This window comes from Panulirus ornatus, chromosome 50 (assembly GCF_036320965.1).
Source record: "Panulirus ornatus isolate Po-2019 chromosome 50, ASM3632096v1, whole genome shotgun sequence".
Classification (NCBI taxonomy): domain Eukaryota; kingdom Metazoa; phylum Arthropoda; class Malacostraca; order Decapoda; family Palinuridae; genus Panulirus; species Panulirus ornatus.
In genome coordinates, this window is record NC_092273.1 from 13,918,425 (window position 1) to 13,940,924 (window position 22,500).

The 22,500-nt window shown below is 41.5% G+C and overlaps 5 protein-coding genes across 6 annotated transcripts in view; 2 read left to right on the plus strand and 3 right to left on the minus strand.

Moving 5' to 3' along the window:
- Positions 1-1,110, plus strand: part of LOC139764421 (pro-resilin-like) — a 1,458-nt gene extending 348 nt beyond the window's left edge. Inside the window, exons 2-3 of the mRNA XM_071690975.1 lie at positions 41-246; positions 688-1,110. Of these exons, the coding sequence (XP_071547076.1) occupies positions 41-246; positions 688-859 (378 nt within the window). The 3' untranslated portion in view covers positions 860-1,110. The remainder of the gene's footprint in view (positions 1-40; positions 247-687) is intronic.
- The window catches only part of LOC139764618 (pro-resilin-like), a 27,802-nt gene extending 11,167 nt beyond the window's left edge, over positions 1-16,635 (minus strand). The window contains exon 1 of the mRNA XM_071691466.1: positions 15,871-16,635. The gene's annotated coding sequence lies outside the window, so the exon portion shown is untranslated. The remainder of the gene's footprint in view (positions 1-15,870) is intronic.
- LOC139764453 (pro-resilin-like) lies at positions 2,501-5,436 on the plus strand. The gene is made up of 3 exons (XM_071691006.1): positions 2,501-2,574; positions 3,291-3,499; positions 4,979-5,436. Exons 1-3 carry the CDS (start codon positions 2,569-2,571, stop codon positions 5,145-5,147), a joined length of 384 nt encoding a protein of 127 aa, XP_071547107.1. The 5' UTR covers positions 2,501-2,568; the 3' UTR covers positions 5,148-5,436.
- A 135-nt stretch (positions 16,636-16,770) lies between the features above and the next one.
- LOC139764617 (uncharacterized) lies at positions 16,771-21,048 on the minus strand. 2 transcript variants are annotated; one of them, XM_071691464.1, is made up of 4 exons: positions 20,922-21,046; positions 19,760-19,855; positions 18,793-19,022; positions 16,771-17,397 (listed from the first exon to the last, which is right to left on the minus strand). In XM_071691464.1, exons 1-4 carry the CDS (start codon positions 20,949-20,951, stop codon positions 17,151-17,153), a joined length of 603 nt encoding a protein of 200 aa, XP_071547565.1. In that variant the 5' UTR covers positions 20,952-21,046; the 3' UTR covers positions 16,771-17,150. The 2 variants fall into 2 exon arrangements, with proteins under 2 accessions (XP_071547565.1, XP_071547566.1); XM_071691465.1 differs by lacking the exon at positions 16,771-17,397 and adding an exon at positions 17,662-17,724 and having other exon boundaries at positions 20,922-21,048.
- Positions 21,049-21,337: 289 nt separating this feature from the next.
- The window catches only part of LOC139764454 (uncharacterized), a 9,248-nt gene continuing 8,085 nt past the window's right edge, over positions 21,338-22,500 (minus strand). Inside the window, exon 5 of the mRNA XM_071691007.1 lies at positions 21,338-22,500. This exon is cut by the window's right edge and continues 357 nt beyond it. The gene's annotated coding sequence lies outside the window, so the exon portion shown is untranslated.

Consider the following 22,500-nt stretch of genomic DNA (forward strand, 5'->3'; position numbering starts at 1 on the left):
TCTTTAGTATAGTATTTCACTTGAGTGTCTCCCCTGTCAGGTAGTGGTCCTGGTACTCCTGGTAGCGACGGCTGCAGCAGCACGGGGAAACCCTGACGGCTACGGCAACCAGGGATCTGGAGGACAGGGGGGTCAGCACCCCTCCGCCCCAGCCCAGTATAGCTTCCAGTGGGACGTTGACGACCCGCCCTCCAGTAACTTTTACGGCCACCAGGAGGAGAGGGACGGAGTCAACACCCAGGGCAGGTGAGTGGACATCACACACATCCCCCTCCTCACTGTAAACACACAGTCATAAAAGGTACTCACAGGAGTTCTCTCACTAACCCATGTAACATAGGATCCTACAACCCACATCGAGTGTTCTAAGTTAAACATAGCACTTTATATATACACTCGTTTATGTCTGTTGACCTTAAGCAGAGCAAGCATGTTTGAAAGGCATTATTGAATTAACTGAATGACTTCAGAAGTACGAGATTTCTAATATTCTCTTGATGCAGACTACCTTAGATGTTAGGTACGAATATCGGCTCTCCAGTCTCCTACCTTACTCCACCGTTCCACTGTTCACCACCCACTTCTAAGTGAGCGTCTGTGTTTCTCTAATTGCTCCTCGCCTTCCCCATATTTCCTATGCACAACATTCAAGCTACTTATGGTCCTCCGACTCTCTATCTCTTATAGTTACTACGTGCAGCTCCCGGACGGTCGACTCCTGCGGGTGGAGTACACCGTTGATGGCTCAGGCTACCACCCCGTCCTCACCTACGAGGGCGAGGCCAACTTTCAAACCGACGGATCCGGCCAGGGCTTCTCCAACAAAGGCCAAGGAGGCCAGGGTCATTCCTACGCCTAGACGGGAGGAAAAGATAACACCAGGAAACAATTTTAATGTTACGTTTCTTCAGTTGTTGTCCCTCCACCTATTCACAGCCTCAGGTCTTATACATAGAAACGAAACTACGTGAAGATGGCATAAGCCAAACTGTGATGGCTCTAAGATGGAGCTTTAGCCTAGTCTCCTTAAGCTGCCTTTCGCAAGCTTAAGCCTATAAGAATGGCAAGCTGGGATGTCATGCATTCACATCTGCCATGTCTTAAAGAGAAGTCGACAATATATATATATATATATATACATATATATATATATATATATATATATATATATATATATATATATATATATATATATATATATATATATATATATTAGGCTATACAATTGCTGTTTACCGATCATATTTGCAGTACACTGGTATCATGTATGTTGTAAGTTAAGCGATTCATTCCATCATTCGAAAATCTATCAGCTGTATAGTAATGTCATTCGTTTACGATATCTTACACTATTAATAAAACCATGGAAATAAATCTAATGACATTCTTTTATTTAAGATTGCCCATATCTCAGTGCAATACCTTTTCATTCAATATTCCCCCTTGTTGTAAAATCAGCCTCGATCTTCTTCAAATACATGTGTTCAACTTTCTCAAAACTTCTGTTTTATTTCATAATTTTCTGTTCTGTAACCAACATGATTTGCTGTAAAGATCAGGAAGAACGTAAAGACATCTCAACTTGTGACGTTAACTGAGGTAACTCATATTACAGTTACGTCCAGTAACCATCTGCCACACCTCATACCTCGTCACTAATGTCATCTGCTACACCTCATACCCACCTCATACCTCGTCACTAATGTCATCTGCTACACCTCATACCCACCTCATACCTCGTCACTAATGTCATCTGCTACACCTCATACCCACCTCATACCTCGTCACTAATGTCATCTGCCACACCTCATACCCACCTCATACCTCAGCACTAATGTCATCTGCCACACCAGGAACCTGGATTAACTTTAAGCCTAAACACAATGGCTATGCAAAGATTATGACAACTAAGGAAAAAAAATTAACATGCAAGAAAAAGAACGAATATTCTCTCTTACATAAGGCGCTCATCCACTGCTGTATAAATCATACATTAATGTATGAATCATGCATTACTTTATAAACCATACAGTTCCAGTGATATCTATGAATTATCGCTAAGAGCCATGTGCATGGTGAGTGTGTATATAGGCTTGTAATCATCATGAACTCACGGTGTTTTAAAAGACATTCGACTCGGTGGTTCTATACCTTTTTAAAAGCCCACCAACTACCCAACCATCTGCACCACCCAGCTCACCTCTACCACCTGGCAACAGACATCCTAATATCCATGTCTCGCTCAAAGCAACAGTATCCAAACGCTGAAGAGACAATATAGATAACTGAGCACATGACTGAGGGGGGAAAAATACAGATAAACACAATGTTCGATGCACACGCGAAGTTATAGAATAAAAAAAAGGACCTTATTATCGAAGCTGATGCCAGCACTGCATCACGGATCTCGTTAGCGTAATAAGCTTAGGTAACGTCATGATGAATTATGCACGACTGTCGCCCGGGGTCACGCCACGGGTCGACCCAGACACGAAGGTTATATATTAGGGATCAGTGAGGGGACGCTCTGAGGCCAGTACACCCCACACCGGCACCCAGTTCACAGCTATGAAGGTACTGTAATAGTCTCTCTCTCTCTCTCTCTCTCTCTCTCTCTCTCTCTCTCTCTCTCTCTCTCTCTCTCTCACACACACACACACACACACACACACCGTTGATTACACAAATGAACGAGAAAAAAATACATCATTTAGAGACACAATTTAATTGCCTCACGTCGAAACGATTGAATAGAAGATGGTGTTGATGATGATGATGATGGTCGTGACACACACAAGAAAATAACTGACAGTGAACTGCAGGGAAATGTTTGTACGAATGCAGTTTCTGTACATCATTCTTGGCTGGCCCTGTGTGTAAGACCTGCAACACCTCATTTTTCCGATGAATTTTACGTAGAGACAAAACATCGATGTCATGTCATTTTTTCTACAACGAGAGATCTCATATACGACAATGATATGATTTCACCTTCCATACCTATTCCACACACTCTCTACACCACTTCGGGGTCCGTCACGCAGGTCCTGTCCACAATGACCACCTCCCAAACACGGTTCAGCCACTGCTGTATGTACAGTCTGACATCCAATAGAGACATAATTCCAAAGGAACAAAAGAACAAGATTGTAGAGGCAAAATATAGACACAGAGACACAGAGAAGAACGTATATCTACGTTTTGTTTTTGGTTTTACGACAGGTTTTGTTGTTAACGTTTTATCCTCTTCAGGAAAGGAATGATAAAAAGAAGTGTTGCTCCTCCGTCAGGGAGTGGTACTGGTCTTGTGTGTGGCGGGGGCGGCGTGGGCAGGCCCCGAGGGCTATGTGGCCAGCCAAGGATCCGGCGACGGACAGGGGGGTCAGAGCCCCACCTCCGCACCAGCAACGTACCTCTTCCAGTGGGCAGTGAACGACGCACCTTCAGGAAACTCGTACGGCCACAGCGAGCAGAGGGACGGTGACGTCACCCAGGGCAAGTGAGTGACATACCTAACCCCACACCTCACCACCACAGTCACCTCACAGAGCAACATACCTAACCCCACACCTCACCACCACAGTCACCTCACAGAGCAACGTACCTAACCCCACACCTCACCACCACAGTCACCTCACAGAGTAACGTACCTAACCCCACACCTCACCACCACAGTCACCTCACAGAGCAACGTACCTAACCCCACACCTCACCACCAGTCATCTCACAGAGTAACGTACTTAACCTCCACACGTCACCACCACAGTCACCTCACAGAGTGACATACCAAACTCCCACACTGCACTACCACAGTCACCTCACAGAGTAACGTACCTAACCCCACACCTCACCACCACAGTCACCTCATAGAGCAACGTACCTAACCCCACACCTCACCACCACAGTCACCTCACAGAGTAACGTACCTAACCCCACACCTCACCACCACAGTCACCTCACAGAGTAACGTACCTAACCCCACACCTCACCACCACAGTCACCTCACAGAGCAACATACCTAACCCCACACCTCACCACCACAGTCACCTCACAGAGTAACGTACCTAACCCCACACCTCACCACCACAGTCACCTCACAGAGCAACATACCTAACCCCACACCTCACCACCACAGTCACCTCACAGAGTAACGTACCTAACCCCACACCTCACCACTACAGTCACCTCACAGAGTAACTTACCTAACCCCACACCTCACCACCACAGTCACCTCACAGAGTAACGTACCTAACCCCACACCTCACCACCACAATCACCTCACAGAGTAACGTACCACCCTACACCTCACCACTACAGTCACCTCACAGAGTAACTTACCTAACCCCACACCTCACCACCACAGTCACCTCACAGAGTAACGTACCTAACCTCCTCACCTCACCACCACAGTCACCTCACAGAGTAACATACCTAACCCCCACACCTCACCACCACAATCACCTCACAGACCAATAACCTTCATATATTGCAACACAGACTCAAATACTCGCCTAAAAGACAAATTATCCCTACCAAAACTCAGTCAGTATTTATTAAACTTTTAATTGCAACATCTCCTCCATCATCACGGGTTTTGAATCACAAATTTCGACAGGTCAAGTAGTTACACCTTTCACTCAGGCGTAAATAACCCTTAGAGATATGCCTTCTTGCTGATGTTTGTATAAGCTTTTTGGCCTTGATGATACCCTATCATTGCATGATTTAATCTCGACGTAAGTAAAGGAAGGACGTGATATTTTCCCCATGTAATATTGACAGGTTATTACAGCACCTCGTTACAGCCGTAATGATAATTTTCTGAGGATCGTAACATTTCCTGAATCCCTCCCAACTACACGCACATAGTATTGTCCGGTCTATAAGTGTATACCCTATCGTTGTATATGATCTTTTCTCTTACATTAAGGTCATTTATGATTCCCCTACACACTCACTGCCTTGCCCCGTCCAACAGTTACTACGTGCAGCTGCCGGACAGTCGCCTCCTGCGGGTGGAGTACATCGCCGACAGCACCGGCTACCACCCCGTCATCACCTACGAGGGAGAGGCTAAATTTCCACCGAGTCAGCCCGGCCAGACTGGCTCCTCCGGCCAAGATCAGGGACATTCCTATTCCGGCTGAGCCCCACCGGCCGAAAAAAAAAAAAAAAAATAACTACCTTGAATATTTAGTTAACCAAATTAGCAGTTATGATGTCCTTCCCATATAGATATTTCCATAATGATCTAATTATGAGTCATATCGCTTCCATTTTCATCCCAAATTTCTCACTTAGGAAGTCTTCTGTTTGGATCAGGTTAGATTGTAGCTGGCTAAGATCTAGGACTGGAACATATCATATGTAATTAGGCTATCATTACATTATGTACCAGGAAATTAATGATAATTCCTTTATTGAATTTCTGTAAGTGACGAGAGTAGATTTATATTCTTATTTTGATAATTAAAGTTGAAACCTTTATAATTCAGTACTTACTAGCGTTTGTGTGAAGCAACCACGTATACAAAGAAGTAAACCCATGTGCGACGGAACTGTGAACAATGTCTGTTTGGAGCGATCATTTTTCGGGATACCCCCAGAGAAAATGGGACTAGAGGTAAACTCAATATGAAGAAGAAACTTGTAAGTTCGTTTCATCAGTGACAGTGTTTGTATGTAGGGGAACGGACGACCCTGTGTTTATTTCTTCAAGAATCACAAGCAGCGTCATAGTGTCCTCGTCTGACTGGCCTTGTCTTCCAGAAGATAACACGCCTCTAGTTTATGACAATTCTTATCTTATAGAAGAAAAAAAAACAACACACTACATCCATCTCTCTCTCTCTCTCTCTCTCTCTCTCTCTCTCTCTCTCTCTCTCTCTCTCTCTCTTTCTCTCTCTCTCTCTCTCTCTCTCTCTCTCTCTCTCTCTCTCTCTCTCTCTCTCTCTCTCTCTCTCTCGCCAAACTTGCTCCTATTAGAGTGAGGAAAGTTGGAAATTGTCTAAGATACTAACAATACTACAACTACTGATGCTCTTGGTAATACAGTACTGAAGGAATGCTGGGGTATAACATAGCCTTTGTCTATCCTAAGAACACAGTATATACCAGTATATGAGGAGAGTCAATTGCCTAATATCTGTCCTTTACGAGCTTGATTTCGCCTTTATCTGAGGAGGGAGTCACGACGGAGATATCAAGAAACTTACGTGTCCATCAAAGCACACGGGTCCATTCGGAAGGCATTTATCGGTAGCTTTCGAATTTCATGACTTGCCTTCAATATCGTCTGCAAACCTGGTATGAATTATTCTGATGACTGTAATTATTGAATTATCTTAATGAATATCAAGATAACTATAACACTGTCTTCGTCCGAGATATACTCTGGAATGAATTGTAAGAATAAATAAATAAAAAAAAAACCCTAATAGTTCTAGTAACTGAAAATCAGGACCTTTGTTGTTTTTAACGGTACTGGGACAAGGTTGTGAGATTTCATCTTAAGAAAAAAAAATTCAATAGATACAAATAAATCATGACTTAAAGTACCACAAATATAGTCTTACGTAAATTATATAAAGAGACGAAGACAACGATGAGGCAAACTACAGACTGATTCGTGATCTGGACAACAGTACAAACATGGAACATCCTTGGTTCCCTCGATGCCTCAAAGCACACAGGAAGGCTCCAGTCATCATCCATCGATGTACCAAGTAAGCAATGTTTAGCTGAGCTTAGTGGATCTTCTTTTGAAAAATGAAATAAAAAACTAATGATACACTATAAATACATACATATCACCAGTCTGCCGGGGGTACTAAAAAGAAACGAAGAAAAGTGCATCAAAAAACTTTTACCCCACATTTGTACATTTCAAACCATCCCTTCCCCTGTCTCACCTCTCCCTTTCCTCTAACCAACCTATTAAAAAAAGTCATTGTAGATTTTTTTTCATTTCTCCCTTTTTAGAATGACAATTTGGCCCTCTGAATGTGGCATCAGCCTCATAGTTGGTGTCGAGAGAACACGCATGAGTGCCCAGTGTAAGAGATATGTCTGAAGAGTAAAGTACATGGGAAGTATTTCTCACGTGTCTGCTCCGCTACGCATGAAATAGTTATGGTGGCACCATGTATGCATGGCTGCTACCATGCATGGGTGTTATCATGCACTAGTGGTGGCCTGCGTGCTTGCTCTCATGCACTGGAGATCCAGTGCTTCATCAAGGTAAAATTATCTGCTCCAATCCTAATTGGAGAGGTTCAGCAGATTTTTAGAATCTCAAATCTTCAAACTCGAGAGAGATGATATGGACTAAAACATTCTTCTCAATATTGCTACCGGGAACAATAAAACGTTGAGACAAAGGTGCTCTCCATTACGGCTTATTTCAGAATATTCTTCCCATTATTTTCGTGGAAGCCTCTCGAGTTGAAATAACCCTTCATCTCAGAAACAAACAAGCAAAAGGTTAAAAAAAGACAAAAAAAAATCTTAAGGGATACTTGTCTAACTATAGAAAAGAAAATATGTTCCGTTGCAAATCTCTCTTACTCATATAGCGAGAAAAAGGAAATACTGTTAAGGGTAACTTTAAGTTTTAGCAAAGCGTTGATTAGTGATACTCTTCTCATCACCAAACAAATGTCTTCTTCATCAGTTCTCAGAATTATACTTCAACTTTATTGAAAGGGAGAACTCGATTCTTTATTTCCAGGTTCATGTTCATTGATGACAAGCATTCGCGTGGAATCTCTTTTTTCAGTCCCGTGCAGCGACTTAATGAGGCTGAGAGTCTGGTTGAAGCTACTTCTCTAGTTTCATCCCAGGCAAGACGCAGCAACTCCCAGTCCTTCTCCCAGCCAGGATATGTCAAGTATCCTCATTCTTTTACTTCCCAGGTAAGGATATAGCACCGAAATCTTTTTTTTTTTAACGCTTTGCAATTTTTTGACACTTCCAAGCTTACTTCGTTGGTTATTATATAAAATTAAACTGCCATCCCATTCTTTCTTCCCTTGATCATCAGAACCTGTGTTTATTTAGCTGTAGCTGCATCGACTATGGTGTTCTAATGCACCTTTCTGTAGGTACAGAAGTTTAAACCTAAGCTCCTTTCATCAACCAAAGCTCGGCATAAAATACACTTGATCTGTGTCGCGGATTTTGCATGAGACAGTCGCAAGGTAGAGTAACATTCACATGTTACCAATCCGGATGAATTGACAAAGATCATTTTGCTATTCAGTATCAATTACTGAGAAAAAAAATACTTTAGGTGACATCAGAGAAAACTCCTTTGTGATGGTGCACTTAAGTAATAGTGGCATAGGAAAAAATCTAAAAACTCGTTCAGATTATGATCTGCAGAGAATGATAGCATTCATTTCTAACCACCATCACACCATTATTTACAACACTAGCGAATGACACCAGACACACATATCCCAAGTCCTTTAAGCGCCTGCCATCACGCTATCAACCATCAACACACCCTCTTCGATCAGGTGTTCCTCATTCGAAGCTTCAGTCATTCCAAATTCAAATTCTTTCTCCCTCGGCCCTCCTCTCGATTTCTTTACGTGACTAATAGGAAACGCAGCACTTAGCGTGTGATATGGTCGCGCCTTCTTGGCCTTACAAACCACGCCATATTTGATAGTAACTTCCTACTAACTCGACGCTTTTGTGGCAGCAAGCTGAAAAATGCACCGAAGTTACTCAATAAAGATAAAAAAAAATGGTAGATTTGCATAGCTGGAATATCCAGGTAAATATACACACTCAAGGAAAAACACAATGTAAATGCAGTCGCAGAAATCTATGTTTTTGCATATTAGTGAAAATCCCTGTCATGTAACTTAAGAGACAAGCCATCCTAGCATTGACCTCAATAAACACCTTGACGGTAAACACGTTTCAAACATCAGCCTGAATTTTCATCAATGTTCACTTGTGTGATTACATCTTTGCGCATATAGCAAAGGAATTTTACACTTGCAAGATTCCATTCATATCTGTCTTGTATACCTGTCTGTATAATTGTGCAATATGCTGGTGACAACCTCAGAAAATCTTTCTGGTTATAATTCTATTGTCATTGCTGATACGATGATTCTTTTGGGAAATATCAGTTTTATTGAGACGTCTTGTTGCTTTCGTTTGACGGTCTCATGAGAGGCCAGTCATGCATGGTGTCTTGAACTACCCGTGACGTCTCATCATCTCAGCATATAAGAAGCCGCGCGCAGACCAGTGACACAGCCCGGGCTAGGCTTGCACCACGTGAATTTATACTCAGGCGAGCGGGTGGCCACAACGCATCTCGCTCCTCCACCTCACAGACTGCGATGAAGGTATTCAATTTTTTCCTAAAGTCACCATTTCAGTCTCACACCATAGCCATAAAGATATCAGAGAATAAGCGTAAGTGCTGACATGTCCTGATGGCTTACGAATCTTCGTCGGTGATATTTCAATCTCTGGTGTACTGCAGTCGACACGATATAATCAGACGGTGTGCCGGTCCTGTATGCTCCTCAACTAATGCATTATCGAAGATCATAAAAACATCAAAACCTTATACACTTTCGTGAATCATATGTCGGGTGTCGTGATTATCAACACTATCCGGGCCTATAATAACCATGATGACAACCATATTACTGGTTGCTCGTATCGAAATGAATCACTTAAAGGTTATAGTGTCTTTATGCATACAGTCTTCTGTTTCACAGCAGCAGTACTTCTGAAGGTAAGGCTATGCGTCCTTAAGTTCGATGATATCTAAGAACCAGGTGGATGGTCACATACCAAATTATTTTATTTGAGGATTATAGATGAATCTGTGAAGTATGTCATAGCTTCTGGCCTCGCGCACACTGCGTTAGACGTGTTTATTCGGCAAATTAGACGCATGACTTTGTGACTCTCCTCCGTCAGGTGGTGGCTCTGGTGCTATCAGTGGTGGTAGTTGCTTCTTCGGATAGACCTGACGGCGACCATGGCAGCCAGGGGCTCGGCAGTCGGAGGGGACCGTTTCCCTCCTCCCCTACCCAGTACAACTTCCAGTGGGATGTTGACCATCCGCCCTCAGGCAACTTCTACGGCCACCAGGAGCAGAGGGACGGACCCAACACCCAGGGCAGGTGAAGTCTTGGACTAACAAAATGAAATCACCACAACTCCAGACCTAGATAGGAGCATTTCAAATTGAGTTCTACATCAACCTGTTCACAGGTGCACGCTATGCACACATACAGACAAATGCACACGCTTAAACCGGTATACATTCAGGCCAGACACGTGGGGAATGGAGTTGATAATGATATATATTTAGACATATGCTTACATATCTTTTCAGAAAACATTTTCAACGTAAGTTCTCCGATTGGGTCTAGCAAAGAAAATCGCAAATAAAAATTGAAAAAGTAAGCGGACGATTATTTCATTTTGTATGTGTATTGAGATTCCTTGAGCTTCACCAGGACCTTCTTTGGCCACAGGTACTACGTGCAGCTGGCGGAAACTCCTCGCATGATGATGGATTATGTCGTGGACCACTCCGGCAGCCAACCAACCCTCACCAACGACGACGAGGCTACGAAGGGAGCCATCAGACCAAGTCGAGGATCTAACCCACACCTCAGCCAAATGCCCTATCGAGCAGGATCCCTGCGAACAGGCCGTAGCCACGGATCCTTCCGTCCCTCTCAAGGATCATCGAATCTTGATCAGTCATCTCCAGAGGTGTTACCTCAGTCCGTCTTAGTTCCTGGCAAACTAATACTCAAGGCCAACAAACCTCTCAGCCTTGGATACTCCCAGCCAGTCTCTGGCTCCAGCGAGAGTTATATCCAAAATCCTCGGGCCCCAAGACAAGCATCCTTCCAAAAAACTCTGACTTTTGACGAAGAATCGTCTCACAATAATCCTACCCCTACAGGAAGTTATTTTCGAAAACCTGCAACGCCTACCAAAGAATCCTTTCAAAGACCTCCAGCACCTACCAAAGAATCCTTTCAAAGACCTCCAGCACCTACCAAAGAATCCTTTCAAAGACCTCCAGCACCTACCAAAGAATCCTTTCAAAGACCTCCAGCACCTACCAAAGAATCCTTTCAAAGACCTCCAACACCTACCACAGAATCCTTTCAAAGACCTCCAACACCTACCAAAGGATCCTTTCAAAGACCTCCAACACCTACCAAACAATCCTTTCAAAGACCTCCAGCACCTACCAAAGAATCCTTTCAAAGACCTCCAACACCTACCAAAGAATCCTTTCAAAGACCTCCAGCACCTACCAAAGAATCCTTTCAAAGACCTCCAACACCTACCAAACGATCCTTTCAAAGACCTCCAGCACCTACCAAAGAATCCTTTCAAAGACCTCCAGCACCTACCAAAGAATCCTTTCAAAGACCTCCAACACCTTCGAAACGATACTTTCAAAGACCTCCAACACCTTCCAAAGAATCCTTTCAAAGACCTCTAACACCTACCAAACGATCCTTTCAAAGACCTCCAACACCCACCAAAGGATCCTTTCAAAGATCTCCAACACCCGCCAAAGCATCCTTCCGAAAACCACCGTCTACCAAAGAACCCTTCCAAAGACCTCAAATTCCTACCACAGCTTCCTACCAAAGACCTCCAACCACTCACGAAGAATCATCTCGAAACACTCCATCCTCTAAAGCAGTGTCCCTCAAAATACCTTCAGTCCTGAACCAAGAGTCTTTTCGAATACCTCCAACAGCCAGCCCAAAATCCCTCCAACTTCCTCCACCTCCCGATATAGAACCCTACAAAAAAGTATCGCCCTCTGTAACACGATCCCTCCGAAAAATATCACCCTCCAACCTTGGATCCTTCCAAAGCCCTCCAACACCTGACACAGGATCTTCCCATAACCTATCAGACAACCAAGGATCGTTTCACAATCCCCCAGACTCTGACTTACAATCCATCCCCCAAAGAACATCACGTAATCAACAATCCTTCCAAAACCCACGAGCCACTACCAATGGATCGCAACAAAAACCTCCAGCCCGTGATCAAGGATCTCTGAAAAAAACCACAGCCTCTAGTATAGGATCCTTTCATAGAACCCCAGCTCCTACAGTAAAATCTTTCCGAAACCATCTAACAGGCAACCAAGGATCCTTTCAGGAAACATCAGTCCACGAGAGAGAGTCTTCCCAAAAATCTCCTTTTTCTGACATGGGATTCTTTCCGAAATCCCCATTTTCTGATATAGGATCGTTCCAAAACTCTCCATTTGCTGACATAGCGTCCTTCCCAAAATCTCCATTCTTGAAGACAGAAGCCTTCCAGAAATCTCCGTTCTCGGACATGGGATTTTTCCAAATACCTCCAGCCACTGATCAAGAATTTCCCTTCAAACCGCCTCCCCCTACTACAAGATCATTTCGTTCACCGCACACCCATGTTGAAAAATCTTTTCAAAAACCTTCAATCCGTAACCAAGGGTCCTTCCAAGGGCAACCAACCGGCAACCAAGAATCCCTTCAAAATCCACCAATCCATAAAAGAGAATCCTTCCAAAAACCACCTGTCTCTGACGTCAGATCCACACTTACACATCCACCCGCTGAACGAGGACCTGTACCAAAACCGCCAAACCCTAACGAAGGATTCTTCCAAATGCCTTCATTTCCCAACGAAGAATCCTTCCATAAACCTCCAGGACGCCACCAAGGATCTTCCCAAAACCCAACAGAATCTACCACAAGGTCGTTCCAAAATCCACTAATCCCTGACGCGCAACACTTCTCATCATCTCCATCCCACAGCCAAGATTCGAAGAAAAGACCAACAGATTCTAACACAGAATCCTTCCAAACATCTCCAACCCCTGACAAAGAACCTGTAAATAATCCGCCAGCCTTTAACATAGAATCCCTTCTAAAACCTCCAAATCACGTACGTAAGACCTCCCAAGGTAATCCAGCCACGAATGAAAAGTCCCTCCAAAATAATCCATCCCAAAGTATAGGATCCCTCGAAAAACCTGCATCTCCTAGCCAGAGATCCGTCCAAAATACTCAGAAACCTATCCCAAAATTCTCCTTCCCGGCTCCACTCCCCAGCGAAGAAGGATCGTTCCAAAATACCAAAACCAGTAGCCAAAAATCACCCAACAAAACCTTTACCCCAAGCCAACCTCTCTTCGAGGATCCATTGAGCCAGGGATTCCACGGGGAGGGCCTAGGATCCTCCCAAAAGACGCAGGTTCCTAACCAATGGGTTCCTCGGAGAAACGTGCCACACCTTGAACGTACGCTACTTCCGCCACCTCCACTGGCAGCTCTGTAACAACCCGCCCACCTCAGCTCCACCTTGTTAACCTAACCAGTAACATTGGAATTCATGTTAGAATTCGTTGTAGTTTTTTCAGTGAAATCAACTTAAGTGTGTACTACGTATATATTGTATATCAAATCATCGCTTGTATTTCTTTTGTTTGCGAGTGTGTGCGTCACCGTGTGATGGAGGGTATTGTACATAAAGAGCGGGTCATTCTTATACTAGTGCAAAATATCCTTTTGTGTGTCAAGATGATACTGTATAAAAGTTATGAATATATGTAAATATTTTCTGCAAAGCTCCTATGATAACATTTTAAAATTAAAGTGATATTATATTCAATGAAATCAATGGCGATATTATTTCAATTTCTTTTTCGCAGTTTTTATGTCTATTTTTGTCGCTGTTAAATCCAAGAAACTACTTAACTCCACGAACGGGCGTAGAATCACCGTCCGTACTGACCTACTAAGAAAAACTAACCTATTCAACCCTAAACCTAAACAAATGCCCCCTCGTCCAACGATGTTTATGGATGATATGGATGAAGGCAGCAAGTATGGATGTGAACATGTGCATATATGTGTATGTCTGTGTATGTATATGTATGTATACGTTGAAATGTATATGTATGTATATGTACGTGTGTGGGCGTATATGCATGTGTATGTGGGTGGGTTGGGCTATTCCTCGTCTGTTTCCCTGTGCTACCTGGCTAACGCGGGAGACGGCGGTTAAGAACAATAAATACAATATATATATATATATATATATATATATATATATATATATATATATATATGCTTTTCTTTCAAACTATTCGCCATTTCCCGCGTTAGCAAGGTAGCGTTAAGAACAGAGGACTGGGCCTCTGAGGGAATATCCTCACCTGGCCCCCTTCTCTGTTCCTTCTTTTAAAAAAAAAAAAAAATGAAAGGGGAGGATTTCCAGCCTCACGCTCCCTCCCCTTTTGGTCTATATAAACTATCTAATCTGTAATCCAGCAAAATATTTCATATCATTTATAATCCTAATAAAACAGATAATCAAACAAATAAAGTACATGGATATTAGGCAAGTGTTAGTCGCTTGGCACAGGTGGATGAGCTAGTGAAGGAATGTCTCTATAGAGTCTCATGCCGAGTAATACACGTCTCCATGTCAAGGTAAATACGTATTCCCATGTTTAGAAAAGTATTTTCCACTCCTTACACCATGATAGCACACCATCGCTCGCTGCACGTAACTCACGTCTTCCCTGGGGCAACACGGGCTGAGGTAGTCTCCCTCTACCTACAACACAGTTCCCGTGGCTGGTCGTCCCTCATCTTTAAATCACGCCAGTCCACCACACACTTAAACCTTCGCCAGACCTTAGCTTATCATTTGGTCCAGCATACTCATACCGCCTCCCCCACCCACTGTCAACCGTCCAGCTTTCTAATCTGTCTCCCTCCATATCAAAACCTTTCTCACGTCTTTATCTTTTGCACTGCCCTCTTAACTTCTGCATTCTATTACTTAAGTTGATTAGCTTCTAGCATTCGACCAGTTATTTCAATCTACGCTGAGAATCTAGACTTCACATGGTCGGTTGGATATTTTAGGGTTAGAGATATGAGCTGCAAAGGTCATTACGGTCGTTAAGTTCAAGTTACTCCCACTAACCGAAAAATCTTTAACGCTCTCTTCTGGTGTTAAGGATAATTCTATGACCACATGCACGCTCACTATGTATATGGCCCTGACTGATTTCATATTCATGAGTTATTTAGATTACCCCGACTTAAGGAATTCCAGTTTATTCAACGCTGAATTGTTTTCCAAACACCAGGTCTCTCCAGACACCACTTCCTCCTCTTTATTTGCACAAACTACGTTCTCGGGTCTGTTTATCTTTCCACTTTCACCAAGTATCCACCCCAAATACCTGAATACATTCACATCTAGTCCTTCGCCATTCTCAATTATAGGACCACTAACTGTCCGTCTCCATCAGGTACAAAAGCCGTTGCTTTCACTTTCACCTTCCAACATCTTGTTTGAATTGTTCACTCGAGTTACCATCAACATTCACGACTCATTCGTTCATTTATCCCATAGAAAGAGCATCATTTGCATGCAGCAAAATGTAAAAGCTTTCCACTTCAAGTTTAACTTTATTATCTCTCTCTCTCTCTCTCTCTCTCTCTCTCTCTCTCTCTCTCTCTCTCTCTCTCTCTCTCTCTCTCTCTCTCTCTCTCATTTTGCGTTCTCCTTGTCCATGGAAACAATAATGACGGCGCTAGGCCTTGTAACATTCTCTTGGGTTCCTCCTCTCTAGCAACATCAAGCCATCTAAAAGCAAATCAAAGCGAAGCATCACGACTATTTATGCCAATTATCACACATCCACATATATACTTTTCCTTCGCCTTGCTCATATTGTAGTGTTGGAAAGGTGTTTATCCAAGATAGTAAGTTAATCATTACGACAAAGTAAATCATCCTATTCCCTCAAAAGCAGTAATCATAATCACTACTTACGTTTTCCGAAGCCAGATCAGTGTGTTTAGTAACAAAATACTCACTGGATTTATTTTTTCAGTCTCATTTTCTGTGAGACATGAAACGTAACTTTGATGTATTTCCGATGTGTGTTAATTCAATCGATCTTTTTTTTTAATAAAACTTAATCACTTGCATAACTTTTTCGTAATGTGGACAGAGACTTGATCACTATGATTACACTACCAGCCGAACGCTTAACCGTTACACTTCACAGACTCTCGGATTAATTGTATCACATTCATGTTAGCATCGTCTTCCACTGCACATTGCCTTCGAGTGCCTTTCAGTTACTTATAAAACTAATCTCTCACACACCATTTGTGTACACTTTGCTGCACGTATCCTGTCTCTTGCGAGGTCTGGGGTAAACTGATGTGGTTGGCCTTGACCTAGTGGCCGGTGGCGCCCAGTAAACAACAGAATATAACGAGCAGTCTAACCTTCAACTCCCTAGTTCCACTGTGTCACTACTGATGATAAACACACTTGTTGCCAACTCGATAACTTTTGTGATTTAAAAGGGTGACTATAGTAAGACAGTCTAGATATTTTCATCCTTATTTTTCTTATAATCTGCCCTGCTGTTTGACTGTTTTATTAAAATCATATACCGAGGAATAAACAAAGATCATTAGCGGTTATCTGCTGCATAGCTGGGTTAGGCTTACACAGTTTCGGTACGGGCAAAACATGCCCAGATCAAGGGCCATCTCGGGTGAAAAGGTAAACCTGTGGAGAAAATGGATTAGAGAAGAAGAACCTTCCACAGCTTAGCTGTACAAGGCCAAGAGGTAGTCTGAGGACGCTCAAGGCCGATGGGAGATGAGGACACTCGCTGAAAAATAAATACATAAATGAAAAAATAAACACAAGAGCTCCAAGCGTTCGGATGTATTTCAAACCACAGTCATGGATACAGAGTCAAGGTGAATATGAGGGGATATACTAAACTAGAACTCACTCCACCTGAGGAACACAGAATTGCTGACAACAAAAGGAAGGTGAGGTGAAACCGGCCGGCCTGTCCTTCTAACAAAGTTAGGACTAGTGCCCCAGTACACTCCTTTGAGGCCTTCCCAATTCAACAGTCATCTAACATATATATGTAACTAACACATTATCATTTATATACATATATCTTCAATCACATTCATATATCTGATAACTTTAATATACATGAAGGTTTAATAGGAATAAAACCACTGTTATACATAACGTTGCCAGTTGGTACGATTCTAGTCTGTTTACTGATGACCTTAGACCGAGCCGAACTGATCACAGCAGAAATTCACCCTATCCAAACAGACGTCCTTGCATGGCGTGTTCCTCTCGTGGCAGGACAAATAGCACTGCAGGAAGGGGTCGTGGCAGAGGACGGGGCATTGGCAACACCTAATTTCCGTCGAGTAGCAGATGAGTCGACACATGAGCGGGGATACCCCTCGACGCCTGCACTCTTGTACACAGGCGGGGACGAGCACCTCGTTGCATACACCCAAGCACCTGAGTCGTGGATACTGAAGTTACACACCGGGAGGACAGGCAGACCGTGGGGTCTATTTGTGATCATTTGTGTTTTACGGGGAGAGAGTTTTGCGCTCGTGTTGTCCCGTCTCCTTAATGTCTTAAATGTATGTATCTACTCCCCTTAGATTAGGAACTGGGACAGTTAAAGTTGTTCGATGTGTGGCAAGAATGGTGGAAGGATGAAGAGAAGCCTAGGCATGTGTTCAAGGACAGAATATTTTGAGGAGACATGGTTATCACTTTTATTTTTTTTTTTTTTTTTGAATCCCCTGGCTGACGTCATGGTGTTAACGATCCAATTCTCTGAAACAGAATGATGCAACTGGTATGACACAAGGAATGTGAGAAACCATTTCTTTTTTGATAGGTCAGTTACTAGATAATGATAAAACGACACTTCTTGGAGACTAATTTCATTCATTGGTCATCATTACCATCTTCATTCCAGTACAGTCTAGGCCTCTTACAGACCTTCCAATTGGTATGGTTCAGTGAAGGTCTGAAACAAAACAAAAAAAATGTCTCCACGAAGTGTGGTTTTATGTTTGTACAAGTTCACAACAGCTGTCTTTAACAAGGTAGTATAAGAGCATCTGCTAAATAAAAATCAAATATTGATAGCTTTGGGAAAAATCATAAGATTTCATACCAAGTTAACAAAACAGGACTTACAAATATATGGCTTGCGTCGTATGTAGACAAATAGGTAATAAGAAACTTGACCTACATATACAGAGTATATAAGCATACGTTAGGAATACGCTGAGTGATGAAACAGGTAAATGCTGCAGCTAATGTCTTACAGAAGCTTAAAACTTGTATAATGATAATGTTAAAAAGAAAATGCCAATTAAGTGCATAAGTTCCTTCCAGTGTTGTACGCATAAGTGTTGTAATTACAAATACAAACACCATCAGATACACTCATTTAAGAAATAGTTGGGACTAGAGTGGAACAAAAAAAAAAAAAAACTAATCAGTTGTAATGCCCAAAAGGACTGCAGTACACATCTTTAAAATGTAATCAATTCTAAAGAAGGAACCATAATGAAGCTAGCATCTAACACTCCTCCCGCTCAAGTTTCTCCTCGTACGATATATATATATATATATATATATATATATATATATATATATATATATATATATATATATATATATATATATATATATTGAAAATGAAATATGACAAAATGTTTCGTTTCCGGTTCCATTACAACATTATTGTCTCTGAATATCATTTCCTTTCATATTTCAATGAAGGTCATCATCAGAAATACGTACAGATGGGAAAACAAATAGTTTGGCTCATATGTCGTCTTTCATTTGGCATTGCCAAAGAAAATTAGTGATAATTAAGAGGTCACTAACCTGATATCCTTTCTACTGACGGACCTTAGAATATCATCTGTGATATTCTTTAGTTCTTTCTCCACAGTGGTAAAGAAGCTGTATCCGGGCGTACTTGAGTGCGAGGCTTCATTGGTCATAACGGTGGTCGGGGCGTCAGTGGGAATACTAGAAGACGAGGCGGTATTGGAAGATGGGGAGTCACCGGGGTTGCTAGAGGACAAAGCATCTCCTGCTTGGTCCTCAGAGACCTGTTAAGGCATTGGAAATAATCTCGGAATACATCCAGGAGGTTAACTATCATGTCTAATGTTATGAGGTGTGTCTTGTCCTCGTCTGCTGCAGCTGAGACCTACTGTAATTACACCATCAGTGGCTTATAAATCATCTAACATATCAATGTGTCATTTTTATTATCATATTTTAGTACGGATTTACGTCTATGCTTGTCTGAGGTAAATTTACGTGACTACCTCTCACTTAACGATATCATTATAAATCGTAACTTCAGATACGGTGGGTAATGCATGTAAATAATGTTAGATAAGTTTTACAGTAATAAAAAGAAAGTGGAAGGAAACCCCTTCTACGTTTATCCATGTTTTAGTTTGTCGTAAATATGTACATCGAAATGCCTTAAGATACGTATGATCTCTATTTTTTCCCATCATTAATGAAAAAAAAAACTTTTATGATCCATATCGAGTGAAAATACTGCACCTTGATATGCCTCGAGAGTAGACTATGATTTAGTAAGACACAAGCAACACGTCATTTACTGTGCGATGTTACCAGCTCTAACATGAAATGCTGATTTACAACCCAACCAATTACACTAACGAACCGGCGATAAGCGAACCAAAAAAAAAACTAGTGCTATATACCTTAGTTTTAGTTAAGTAGTGTTATCAATCAACCACTATCCAAAAACATGGTAATTAGATGCATCAAGCTCACAAAACCAGTGAACAATGACTTCACTATTTACATGAGAGTTGTGGCGAGCGATTAGCTGGGACTCGTCAACGGGTCTCGCTTGCAACCTCTCAGCTGATTTGACCCATCCAAGGAGGAGGACCCAAACCTGCACAGATGGAAAAAATGAGTAAGTAAAATGATTCTTTGAATATCGCAAGCTGAAAAAAGTAGAGGTAAATTACCAGTTTAGCCACGCACTGAAACTAATCTTGCCCAACGAGTAAACTTTTATTCTGCAATGCTAATTGGGTTCAGTGGATAAAGCAACTCTGGAGTACTCTAGTTGATTCTGCGGAAGAGATAAGGCGGCAGTAGTGAAGCTTCTGAAGACCATGACATATGTGGGGTTGATTTATGCAAAATCACAAGAAACACCTGTAACAAATCAGTGAAACCTTAGAAAATTTCACCCAACCTGACTATAAATCAAAACTATCTTGACGTTCAAAACTCTAGAATGTGCATCGCACTAACTCGCTAACTGCGGACGAATGTCAACAAACAACCGCCCAACCTCCCTCTCAGCGGTATAGCCATTCTAAGCAATCCCCAGAACAGAACAATTTTATGTCAGTATATACCTACCATCCTTTGTGGGAAAAAGTCAAAGACTCGAAGAACTGTACAAAATTTGACAGGTTAGGTGAAGTTTTCACAGATTCTGTTGATGTGAACATTTAAATACTTTTATGTTAACTAATTCATTTTTCCTAATATACATGATCTTCACCGTGGAATAAAGATATGATGCTCTAAATCACGCCCCGCAAACAAAATCTTATTCATTATGCAAAATCTTAGTATCAATGTGCCAGTCAAGTGGCAATCAACTATCCGAAATTCAATTTACAAATTTAAGATGAGCATGAAGCCTTCACATGATGAAAATAACAGGTGGAAGAAACATTGTACTCGTTAACTTTTTCGTCTACAAGTAGTGGATCTTCTTAAAAATTTTACTGGGCCATCGGCTGCTGAAAATATATCCTATTACCGTGCAAAATATCAAGTGATGATACAAGTTAGCGCATTAATGATGATACAAGCTAACACAATAATGATGATACAAACTAACACAATAATTATGGTGCAACCAAACACAATAATGATGTTACAAACTAACAAAATAAGGATGATACAAGACTAGTAAGAAGAAAAACAAGTTGACGTACAGACAGTTGCAGAGCTGCTGGCGGCTTCATGGCGAAGTGAGAAATAACCTCCTTCTGTGGTCAGACGTGCTGCGCTCCCTTTGGAATACTCACTCCCTACTGTGGGTCAGTACCTCATCCTGTTGCCAGCTTATCATTTTCGCCACCAAATTATTACTTCAGCGTTAGGAACTATTCTGTCTTTCTTTCTCCTTCTGTCTTAGGCAACTTGCATGATAAATTACTGTCGTGACGAATTCATAGAAATACAATATTTACTCTCTTATAAACAGAACATTGAAATTGTATAGTAGTTTTCCGTTACACAGGAGGATTCCTTGACTGTCCTTACCCTGGTATTGATTTACCTCAGATAAAAGATGGTCAGGGTGGAACATTTTCTAATGAGGTTGGTTGAGATAAAGATACACGCACATGCACAAATAAGGTGAGTTGGTTATTTGGCCTTTAAGTTGCTGACTTCCAAGGTCATCAACACCATAAACGTCAAGTTACAACCACTCATCGAAAATTATTGAATACATTCTTCAGGTTTTCATGTCAATTCTAGAACCAGAGGCACACTCAATTTACAGATGTTCATGGCATGCAAAGTTGGTGGTGGTTATGACACGCATCATTTAAAGCAACCTATTTATTTGAATACACAGATGCATCTGAATGACAAATATATTTCATTTTGCAAACAATAATTCAGAAGTGAAGTTTGCGTGTATGAGTGTAATTTTGTGGATACTTTAGTCATCCAATAATGATACTAATAATATTAATAATTATTATCATTATCATTATTATTATTATTATTATTATTATCATTATTATTATTATTATTATTATTATTACTACTACTACTACTGCTACTACTATTATTATCATACACACAATAGATAGCCACAAATACAATTAGGAATCTAATCCTTTATGCAACCAATAGGTCATACAAATTTAGGGACTTCATAACAAACACTCACAGATGCTGTATGCTAACCAAGTGCAAATGAACAGCACAATGCTCGAAAACAATTTACCTTTGCACAGACTTGCAACAAAACATTTACATATCATAAAAGCAAAATACAATAACGAAGCCTAGCCACACATTTAAACAGCGGTCAAATTCAACTTCATGAAACGTGCTGTGATACCTCTAATCATTAAACATTATACAACACAGTGGTGTATAGCTATTTGAAGAAGTAAAACAGGTGAAATACCACACAAAGGCTGGTATGGAAGCTGTATATAAGTTAAACATATAGTTATTATGATAAACGATGGTAGTGTTATTCTTTGAGTCTATTCATCAAAGAGAAAAGTGTAGCACTCGTGCCATACATATACCGCACTTCAGTTAGAGCAATAAAGAATATATCTCTAACGTTTAGGTTAACAGGTGATGGTTGACATAATCTCACAGAGGTAACAGAACAAAAAGGAGCTTTGACATATGACGCATCATACCTGACGAAACCTCGGTAAAGACAACCTACAGTGTGCGTGTAGTCACTGACATCAGTTATGAAGTGCATCAACAACACTTTGGTATCCGAAAGACTTTTCTTTCCAAATGGATAAAGGA